At 36.6% G+C, this 11,595-nt stretch overlaps 1 protein-coding gene across 2 annotated transcripts; it reads right to left on the reverse strand.

Annotated features, from left to right (window-relative positions):
• Positions 1-670: 670 nt before the first annotated feature.
• Positions 671-3,497, reverse strand: LOC149540100 (uncharacterized). 2 transcript variants are annotated; one of them, XM_089801299.1, is made up of 4 exons: positions 3,083-3,497; positions 2,911-2,985; positions 2,049-2,322; positions 671-1,778 (listed from the first exon to the last, which is right to left on the reverse strand). In XM_089801299.1, exons 1-4 carry the CDS (start codon positions 3,485-3,487, stop codon positions 1,060-1,062), a joined length of 1,473 nt encoding a protein of 490 aa, XP_089657425.1. In that variant the 5' UTR covers positions 3,488-3,497; the 3' UTR covers positions 671-1,059. The 2 variants fall into 2 exon arrangements, with proteins under 2 accessions (XP_089657425.1, XP_089657426.1); XM_089801300.1 differs by having other exon boundaries at positions 2,911-2,981; positions 3,083-3,192.
• Positions 3,498-11,595: the final 8,098 nt, after the last annotated feature.

Raw genomic sequence — 11,595 nt, forward strand, 5'->3', positions numbered from 1 at the left:
AAATCTGATTGTATTCATTTTTAGGAACAGCTGACGGTAGTGCTTCTCTGGCTCGTATGTTACACAAACAAATCTCTTTCTGGTTCACTTCATTAATCAAGCTTGCCTTCTTCCACAATTGCTTTGTCACTCTTTGTGAAAAGCCAATATCCTAGACCCATACATAGCAAATGAGTCTTCATCTTTTCCTTCCAGCTGTCATAGTTAACTCCATCAAACTTAGGACTTTTTTTTCTGAAGTGACTCGTCATTGATCTCCCAAAGCTATTAAGCTTTATCTTCAAGGACCTAAGGCTATGATACCAATTGTTAGAAAGTAAAGTCCACCAATATAACTAAGAAAGGGGGGGGAAGGGAGGGGTGAATCAATTATCCAACTATTATAACAATTATCAACCTTATTAATCCTCAACCTTATTGATTTGTTCTAAAGATGGAGGCCAGTACCAAAACTAACATCTGTAGCAACTACAAAATGATGATTTCCCATGAAGTTCTCACAAAATTCAGTCTTAAATAGAACAAGTCAGATAGAGAAGATGCAGCACATGACTTCTGAAACCAAGGCTAGGGATGTACAACAGAAAATGTAAGATTTTCAAGTCTAAAGAACTGAGTTCAAATGCATGCAGATTGTTCAGCTTGTAAGAGATGGCTAGATCAAAAAGCATGATAAAAAAAATTGTTTATGACATGGAATGAATGTCCTATCCACTTTGCCTCCCATTCTTGTTTAAAGGCAAAGTCCACGATGGAAAGCTTGTCATAACCTTAGGTATTATGAAGAGTTGACTTGTACAGATCAAACTAAAGCTAATGCATTAACAATTTGCTACTTTGTTACAATGCGACCAATTCCTGTGATGACAAAAACCAGTTTCGCTCCTAGTTGCAAAGCTAACTTGTACAAGAGATCTTTAAAAGAATTTAACTACTTGAATATGATACAAGCATCCGAAACAAAGATAACTTGCATCAGTGGTCAACTTCGAGAACCACTTTAAAAAGTTTCAAGTTTTCAAGAATACACAACAGTAGCTCCACAGCTTCATTTTGTTCTCAAAACATGTTCAGGCCATCTACATCATCATTTGGTACAGCAAGACCCATGTAATCAGTGTCAGCATTTGGCAAGCTAATATCCTCATAGTTCAACCAATTTGCAATGTCTTCTGCACTAGGAAGTTGCAAATGTGACAAATCTATGGGGATATTATCACCGGATGTATCATCATCAGCAATGGAATTCTGTAACACAGGCATTTCAACATTCACTTTCACCACTTTGTCACTAATTTTTTCCCAATAACTTGATGCCAATGATGGTGTTTGTTCTTTAGATGGCCTGCCAAGAAGGTTATTTTCTGCAGCAGACAACCAAGCAGTTTCGTGCCTTGGTTTGAGCTTGTTTCTCATCTCACCCTTTGCATTGGCCAGATCTGGTTGACAATTCCTAGTACAGCCAGATCTGATTATGATCTCTTTGGCCTGCACCTTGCCCTCTCTGTCTCTTTTACTGCGTTTTCTTTTAGCCCCTCTCGGTAGAGTAGTCCCAACAGCTGCTGTACCCCTTAGAGTGCCACTTTTGTTAACTTCTTCAAGTAGACGTTCTATATTTTTCCCAGGTGTTGACCATGTCTCACCTTTCAGAACAGTTCGCATTGAAAAAGAAGCTGTACCTTGCCTTGTATTACGTAATTCCCAATCTCCATTATCCAGCTTCTGCATATGTTGTACAACAATATGAGAAGATTGTCCTGGAGGGACTATAGGATCAGCTGCAAACACAACAAGGAATGAATGAATTTAATTGTTATACAAATTGACTAATTTCAGACTCAACCCGCTACCTGTGGCCATTCAAATAATACAGTTCCTGAGGCCAGGTTAACAAGACTCTGAAAGCTTTTAGTGTAAAGTAACTTTAAATCAATTATCTATTAACAAAGGACTTTATGTCATTAGTACTAAGATGACAAGCACTAAAAGAGAATATTCCCCACAAAACAGAAAGAAGTGAATAAACTCAGCACATGTATGTACAAAACCTGATGCTTTGATATCTGAGAGAGCATGTGTACTATCAGAAAGTGATTTTGCAGTGTCACCCTTGATAGCATCACCAAGTAACTTTGTATCCTTTTCCTTCAAGGATATTGAGAACATTCCTTCTTCTAAAGATGCATCTGAAAGGCACCTCCTGCCAGTTTCTTCAAACATTCTACACTCAGCTAGTGTCCCTTCAACAAAACTCTGAGTAGCTTGCTTTTTTACTTTGTTTTGTGCAATTTTACAACCACGTGAGTTGGTGCCTTGCAATCCCTGTAAAAGAAATAATTCGCTCAGATAAAAATAAAGAATGATATTCATTTCTATATGATACCTTTCTCTAAATATTTTATGTGCTACTAAAGGTTGAACTCTAAAGCAGTTTTATAGTTTCTCGCAGTGGAATTTCTTAGGAGGTGAGAGAATCTTGTGGTTTCTGTCCAGATTAATTTGGGCAAACCCAAACAACATTTCACAAGTTCTACAGAATCCATAATGAATCTAACGAATTTTCATGATTTGAAAATAAACAGATTATAAATGTTTCCGTGTTCACTTGATACAAATCCTGACATTTTCCTGCTGACACTGCAAGAAACAAGTTTAATGCTACCTGAGAACCATGCAGATTGGGGTGATCTTCACATGGAAAATAAAAAAATACCCTGGAGAACGAAATCATTCACATTAAAAATTGAAAGCTGAAAGTGTCCTTTCTCAAGAGGATTCTAGGATTTCTAGTGGATACTTAACTATATGCACTTTTCCATCAGCATTTATAATTTGATGAAACATTACAACTTTTAGGAAAGCAAGAAATGAGAAAATTGATTTACTGGAAGCAATTTTGATTAAAATCACCTGTTGCTCGAGCTCATCCTTAAGCTTACACGTCTCTATTTTCATTTCCTCATCTCCCCTATTTTCTAGATCTGGCTGATAGTGGAAATGGAAGCACATTACAAGAAAATTGTGAAGGAAACAAAAAATCTTCAAGACACAATGATAGAGAAAAATTAGCTAGAAAATATACCATCAATTCTTGAAATAGTCCAATAGTTTGGAGTTCCAGTAATATTCGTTGATCTAGGTCCAACTCTTGTGATTGAATGCCATATGCATTTTTAGTATCAATTTCAATATGAGTACAATCACCACAAGGAGAATAGTCATTTGTGCAATGAAGACAGTCATCTTCTGGTCCAGCATCCAATTTTCTGTTTGTTTTGTCAGAGTTTTCCTCAACAATTAAAGCTGAAAGCAGTCTTTGATAAAGTGGAACCATCCTGTCATAAAGACAACTAGGTTTTCCAGGTGTCTTGATGTCCTCTTTAGCATTCAAATTGCTAGAAGGCTTCAAGGACTCATTATCCATAGACACATCCATATATCTTTTTTGATTACTCAAAACAATTGGACTTCCATTTGCTGGCAGCATACTACAGATAATATCAGCCTGGCAAAAGAGGAATTATTTATTTAAAGACAGCAAATATGAAATTTACATAAAAAAATATCCTCACAATAAATCAATGCTAAAATATCAAAGGCAATTCCAAACTGTCAAAATCTCTACATCTATTAAAAACGTTCAGCATGAGCCCTGGATGCTTAGTAAACAATATATAGTATATTCTACAGAAAATGAGCCATGTTGTGTGATAAACTAATTTGCCAAGGAGTCCACCTTAAATATTAATTAAAATTTAAGTAAATGAAACTACCGAACTTTGTAGGACATGGTTCGTGCCAGTGCCATTAATTAAGCATCATTTATTTGTCATTTCACAGCCATTCATATTTACACGAGTTAAGCTAGTTCCAGAAGATAAGTATCACTCCCAGGCACTCCTAATCAGCATTCTGAGGCCAAACTACTCAAAGAGAAGCCTTGGGAATAAAGCTACAGGTGCCTGTAAGATCTGAATACAGTTCAAGAGTTCTTACAAGTTACATGCAATTGGTTTATATGCTGCTATTGTAGCCTGAGATAAAGTCTGGAAAACTAATTGCCTGTTTATTGGACGTATGAAATATATCTCTGTCTAAATCCTCGATTGACTGAGTCCCTATTAAGAACAATCCTAAACTATAACAAGTTCCTTGAGAGAATGTGGTATTCAACTACACAAAATTATAAACCCAAGATATTATCTAAACACTTGTCTCTCTCTTTTTTATAACTAGCAAGCAAAAGTGCTTGTCAAAAATTCCTACAGCATGGATGAAGGTACAAAAGAGAAAATTTAAAAATTTGAAAACACTAATTCAATGTTTACTGAATTTTCTCAACCTTCTTACCAAATTCTTGACCTTCTACAATCAACAGATAAAGGAAAACTAGCAAAAATTTTGAATGAGTAAAATGTTACAAAAATAGAAAATGTAATGAAACAGAGAAATGCAAGGATAAAATACTATATTTCTGGACAGACATTTCTGATACAAACCCTAATATTCATCATGGGGATGCAAACTTGTTTATGTGGAACAGGTGCTGGTATTTCTATTTGAGACCTCTTCCTTGGCAACATTAGTTTATGATATCTATCTAGTTTGTCTATAGCTTCATCCAAAACATTTATCTTCTATCTGCACCACAGAAGTTTCACATTAACTATGATAAAAAATGCTGCCCAATGGTATAGACATCCAACCTTATAACATTCTGCATAGCATCTAGGACTGGAAAATTGCAATAAACACTTATACTGTTTGAAAACACTTGACATACAAAACCCATGCGAACTACAAATTTTAAGAAAAACCCTTGCTACAATGAACCGTAATGAAATGTTTTGTCTTTGGATATATTACCCCACCTTGAGAGAACTTTGAGACAACTCCTTACTGACTTTAGCTCTTCTACTCCAAGAGAAGGAGGTTCAGTCTGCACTGGACCCAATGATGGAACTTCTGCTGAGGTTCCTACTACAGCATTAGTCACCCTTTTCAGTTCTGGATGACGATAATATGTATGATTTCCCATTTGACAGTTAATCCAAAAGTAGAACTTGTGATAGAGGCAATTTTTCTCCATGTAATGACATATCCCTCAGGGAATGTTTTGATCCATCTGAGCTAGCAGAGAATATTTTAAACCTCAGATTCTTTGTCATCTTTCTCTGATATGTTCAAGATCTCAAATCCCAAAACTTAATCTATAACAGATAAATTCAGAGATCAAACACCAAGTAGCTGAAGTGTCTGACAAAAGCATTTAATTCAATCTTGTGTTCATTCAAGGAAACATCTGACTAAAGGTTTAATGTAATGTCCTCTTTTGTTATATACCTAAAATATTGCCCTAGGGCCTAAATGACAATAGCAACGACTAAATTTATCGGCAAGAGTATTTTCTTATTAAATTACATATTAGTAATTGCATCTAGTTAGTTAATTATTTGGCATTGAATATAGCAAGGAAGATTCCCACCTATAGACACACATATTAGAGTCGCAACCCTAATAGAAACTTGAGGGAAGGAGCACCATGAAACGCTAGGAGACAATCCACCCCAATTAAACCCATGAACTTTGAACAAGTAATTGAACTCAATGTGACGCCTTGGCCAACAAGTAACAAACTCAATCAGTGCCCACAAGGAACTAACTTGATAGGCATCCATCTTATGAGTAGGAGTTCATATCCCCACATTCCTTGTGTTTCACTTTTCTGTTTCTAATAGATTTTCTTTCTTAAGTCAATGCACAATTATTTGTGATTAAAGTAATTCAAGCAAATCATCTAGTCTTATTTGATTCCACACATGGCATGCCAAATAGTTCAGAAAAATGTATGTAGGTTATGTCTCACTACTATATATACTTACTTATATACATACATAAATATATATGTGTATCTATCTGGATTCCTGATCCTATTCAATGATTTTCTCCAAATGAAAATCCTCCTTAAATATCTGTCAAGGGGGATGAATAGATACTCCCATTACCTGTTTTCACCAAACAGGGTGTCTCCTCCAAGATAATTGAACCCTGTTTAATATGCATGTAGGTTGTATCTCACTAATGTATATATTTACTTACACGAGCGGGCACACACACACATGTATGTATATGGATTCCTGATCCTATTCAATGCTTTCCTCCAAATGAAATTCTTCCTTAAATATCTGTCAAGGGGGATGAATAGACACCCCCGTTACCTTTTCACAAAATGTGGTGTCTCCTCCAAGATAATTGCACCCTCTTTCCTCCCCTGTCTCTTCATCTCATGTGGCTGTTGGAAACCACCCTGTTCAGTGAATTGTTAAGTTTTACAAGTGCTCCTATTATGGAATAAACTCTAAATGTAGTGATCAGCTTAGAGAATAGAGAAAAGGTGAAGTTTTATGAATAAGGCCATTTTCTTCTCATAGATGCATAACTAGCAGCCAGAAGTATAAATTTTAATTATTTTATTCTCTTTTAGGGACAGTGCATGTATCATGCTGGTAGCATGTCATATTTTTCCCCTCTAATTGGTCCTAAACATTGTTTCAACCCAGGTTGGCTTTCATTCCTTTATTTGCTCAAGCTTTTAGTGTCGTAATCTATATTCACAAATCCCTAGCCTTAGATGAAACGTGGCACTTAATTAAATCTTGTCCAAATCATAATAATCAATCTGATAGATACTGATTCTTGGCACATTCGCTCGCATACTTGTCTATGCAGTGATCACATTAAATTGTGTCCCAAAGACAATACAAATGCAGTTTTAAGATAAGAAGTTATATTAAGTTTATCAAAATGTATGAAAATTCTGGTTTGGTAGGTGCCCTCAATCCTAGTACACTAGAAGATTTGATTCAAAAGGCAACAAGATTAGAAATTGCATCATATGAAGACTAACCCAACACCAAAAGTCTAGCCTCGCAACTTCCCTATAGAAAAATTGGTTTGAAAAGAATTTCTACCAAGAAATGACAACAGAGAACTACAAAAAGAAAAATTGTTTCCATTGTAAGGAAAATTTGGAGCACAAGCATGTTCGTAAACAAGAACACCTTACCAATATGCACATTTAATGGCAATAACCACTGATTATAGAGCTCCACAAGTAGTTGATGTCTTCTTCAAAGAAATTTTTAGGCTACAAGGCTCCTCAAAAATATTGTCAGTGATAAAGAGTCAGTTCTTTACCTTGTTTGCATTTCCTAATGATGGATCATTGAGTATGATCCAAAACCTTGATGCTAACAAAATCCACACAATTGAATCCAGAAGTGCATCCTCAAAGGCTATGGACTATGAAAATCTAATGTCTGCCATCTGAACATTGATATGCTAACAAAATCCATGCAGTTGAATCCAGAAGCACATTCTCTAACAACTCTTTTGCCTAGCAGCAACCAAACTCATACCAAGCAAAAGCTATCATACTCACAAACTAATGAACAACTTAGATGTAATGACTGATCAACTGTTTAATTTCTTGTAATGTTCCCTTTTGAATTGCCCTAAATCTTGCCCCCTATACTTGTAGAATATAAGACTATTGCGGGTTATACGTTCTCAGACTGCTACAGTAAAGTAGATGGATTTCACTTGATTCCCTTTTCCTCTTTTGATTCTGATTTCTTCTCTTTGGATGAGTGCTGACACTGGTTGGTTTGTGCCTTTCTTCAATCAAAGTTCCTCCTTAAATTATAAATACCCTTCTCTTGTTGCTGAAGGGTTTTGTCCTTTATGGTGGCTACCTTGTGACGCAGAGCTTGGTAGACCCACAGATCTCACTGATCAATGTCACTTGGTTCAAAACTCTTCATGTTTTAAGCCTATATCCTTTCACTGGGCTTCTCTCAAACCCTCATACTCAACCACCAATTTCAATAATGTATTCCAACACCCTCTAGGGCCTTAACCAGTGTTACATGGGGAATCGCACCCCCCTCCCAAACCTCGATGTACCCATCCCCGAGACGTCCTGCACCCGGTACTCACGTACCCAAGTACCCCCACCTCCCCCATTCTGCAACCATGCTGCTGTTAGTATGAGGACTTGGATTTCTATTTGACTTTTGTTTTTTGAATGCTACTATTGGGATGTAATTTGTTACTATGTTGAATGTTCAATGGTTCTAGTTCATGTTGCATTTTGGCTATGTTCAAGTATTTTAATTTGGTATGTTCTACTGAAACATCATTTCATAACAAGCATTTCAAGTTCTATATGTATACTATAAAACACTCCTCCCTGCCCTGTCCTTCCCTTGCCACCATCCCCTGGCCATCCCCTCACCATCCCGAAAATAAGGCCCATTTTCCCCTTGTCTCGAAAACTCGTTCCGAAGTTCCGCCATCCCAATGTACCCCAATACTGGGATAACATTGGCCTTAACATGTCCCATTCAACAGATTTCAGTGATCCAGAAACTTTTTCTTTCTCAACTTGGCATTAACCCTCTTATTCAGCCCAAACTAAGCCTTTGTGTCCTAGTAGCTCTACCCAGACTAGTTTTTCTCAGTTTTTTTAATTCCATCCCAAAACACTCAGCAATTAAATTAGAGTTCCAGACACCCTTTTGGAAGTTGTATAACATACTTCAAGGATTCATATCAATCCTTTCGATATTAGGGGAGATCCAATGCTGTTTGCACCAATTTTAGGCCTAATTAGGCCAATTTTGCGAGTAAGTACCCCTGAAACTTGTCACAAAGACCTGAAACTTGGCACAAATTCTACTTATGACTCCAAACTAAGAATTCTGTAGGTATTTTGTACAGCTATCCTTGTTTGATGGATCAATCAGAAAACCATCCTTGTTTAAGCCCTATATCTAGGGCTTTCTCAAAATGGCATGTACCTTCACTTCCAAGACCAAACAAAGGATCCTACAGCATGTCCTTAATGTCCTTATACACATTCAAACGTAAAACACTATCCTTATGTGGGCAGATGTTCCAATCCAATACCTGATCACACCCTTCACATACTCTTCTTAAGCCTTCCTTGAGTACTTTGGTGATCACCATCCAATACTGCATCAAAGTTGTTAGCAGGAGCATATTGAAGATGTTGAAGACCCATTCCACAAGAAACGGATGATACAAAAATTGGAATGGCCTTATTCCATTGAAAAACTTAGAAATTTATCAACAACTTGTACGCTGTTAAAGATCAGTCCTACAGTCTGTTAAAAAATTTCATAAATGGATTCAAAATGCCATAGAAGGGACTAGGAAATGTTACCAAAAAATCTTCTAGAAGGTTCCAATGGAGCTTGTAAGAGAAACAATCAAAATGCGCTCAGAACTTGCCAGAAATCTAAGTTTTATTATTTCTTCATGAGTACAGTCCATACAACCAGATAAGAAATCCTCTCCAATCACTTCATCTGCCTTCCTTCGCATGTAATGTGACTTGTAAAGTCCAAACAAACTGGTTTGAACCAACTCTAACTTCCAAAACTTGTAAAAAACTTCAAACTAATGGTTTGGGCAACTAGCAGCTAGTTTTTTAATTAAAAATCTTGATTTTCCCTCCAAACACAATTTAATCCTTTCTAATGACTCCAAAGGCTTGTAAATGCCTTGATCCACCTAATCCTGGTTTAAAACATCTAAAACTCCTTTCTATGCCCATCCATCATCCTAATTTGTCAATTTGGACCATGTTGTCAACTAGCACCTATTGACCAATTTGGTCCTAATTGTGTATTATTCACGACTTTATATGTTCCTGAACAATAAGGTTACTTTTGACTCCTATTGACCTATACGAACCCCTGGGATCATTCTTATGCCCAATTACATCATCTTGGATCGTATGGTCCTTATTAGGACCATTAGGATTTTACATTTACATTCATTGGTTTCATTACATCATATGCCATAACTGGCTTCAAGACTTCAAGTGGTCCATTAGACTTATCCTTTCCCTAATCAAGACTTGATGGCTTCATGGCTTTGCTTGTTTGGTTGGGTGCTCCTGCACCACCTTCTCTTCAAGAGTGATGTTTCTTCCAAACTTTTGTGTGACCCATAACTAATCGTAATTGTTGTTGAGCATATTTGATCACTAGAATTAGGAATCTGTGTTAGATAGCTTACTAAGAGCGTTGTTTCCTTTATATCAATCATTGCTTTCTAATGTATTGTTGCTATTATTTATTGTTATCCACCAAGTGGCTACTTTTGCTAATTGTCATCCTTATTATATCATTGTCTGGGCTGCCTAATCTTTGCTGGTTTAGTAGAGAAAATCGCAAAGCCTTATAACTAAGACTATTTTCGAGGGCATTGATATCTTATTTATGGTAGGGGTTATATTAGTCCACTCTTCATGGGATTGCTTGCGCTCGAGCAATTTAAAATTTTGACAATCAAGAAGATCTACTCTTTCTCAATTAGTGTCTTCTATAGCAAGGCCTTTCTGCATAACCATATACTTAGATGAATGATATAACAGCTTCATTGAACACATACTATTGTCTAATTTCCTGTACATATTAGTTTGTCAGTGTTTTCTTTACAATTCATTTCCAGACCTACATGTTGGAAGGTGGAGTCATTATGGCGTACCTTGGTAGGATGTTATTCCAGCAGTGAAAGAGAGTCTTCATAGGGTTTAATATGTAGTAGTGCGAGTCATAATCACTATTTTTAATAAGTTGTCTTCAGTTAGGATTCTGCAACTAGAACTTTTTATACTAAGAGAAATCATTTTTTCATGAATTTTTGAATGTTGTTCCAACTGTGAAATTTTCTGAAAAAATACGAAATCGTTTTGGCCATCTTCTGTCTTTTCACATAAATCTGAATACCTGTATTGTTCTTCTTCTCTATATTTTTCCTGCTCTTTTAATTTTTACAACACTAACATTGACATCAGAACAAAGTTGGATGAGAAGTTCAAGATCATATATTAAATTTTAAAGCGCATTCATTCTTATTTTGAACGTCTGCAAAGATTTCAAAGCGTCATTTCTAATGATATTGTGAAACATGGCATATCTCCAATAAATTGCAGATCTATTTTAGAAAGAATGCAATTCACGTAATCGCCCCTCTTCAGAGATGCCAGTATAGTCTCGTTTGAGTTAGTCAGCCAACATCGCTCTATCGTTCCATGAGGGCAGTCCAGGGAATAACTACTCTGTATACCTTTGTTTTTGCTTTAAATTTACTAACTTGAACAATTTTACTGCACCTTTTCCTTCTTTGAATCTTAGAAAGTATTATTTTCCCTTCCAACTTGGTTTTCCGCTAAAATGTTGACATACAAAATTGCGAGGAGAGGCATGATGTCTTGCATGCAAGGCAGCAGCTGCTTCTGGAGGTCAAAGTCGAGTAATTTGGCTCGAGCCATAGCACCTGCCAAACGCTATCTGGCTACAACACTCAGGCAAGACTTGCGACGATCCCCGCGCCCTAACCAAGAAAAAATATATCCATTTCTCTGCATTTTGCAGTCCTCGCCTGAAAGGGCAGTGTGCCCTATGCTAATTGTGAAAATCATGCCCAAATTTTTCCAAATCGCGCCCATTTTCCTTTTTTTTCCTACCCGCCTTCTCCCTTGGTAATCGAATAGTGTCGAGC

This window comes from Cupressus sempervirens, chromosome 9 (genome assembly GCF_028749045.1).
Source record: "Cupressus sempervirens isolate cs-2001-9-10 chromosome 9, ASM2874904v1, whole genome shotgun sequence".
NCBI lineage: Eukaryota > Viridiplantae > Streptophyta > Pinopsida > Cupressales > Cupressaceae > Cupressus > Cupressus sempervirens.

What these genes read in the sequence shown, in the direction of transcription:
- LOC149540100 (XM_089801299.1), bottom strand. Translation starts at nt 3,487, where the DNA reads ATGCTGCCAGCAAATGGAAGTCCAATTGTTTTGAGTAATCAAAAAAGA. An exon ending in GACTATTTCAAGAATTGATG is followed by an intron (nt 2,986 to 3,082) that starts GTATATTTTCTA and finishes TTCCACTATCAG; the next exon opens with CCAGATCTAGAAAATAGGGG. An exon ending in CTCAGATATCAAAGCATCAG is followed by an intron (nt 1,779 to 2,048) that starts GTTTTGTACATA and finishes TTGTGTTTGCAG; the next exon opens with CTGATCCTATAGTCCCTCCA.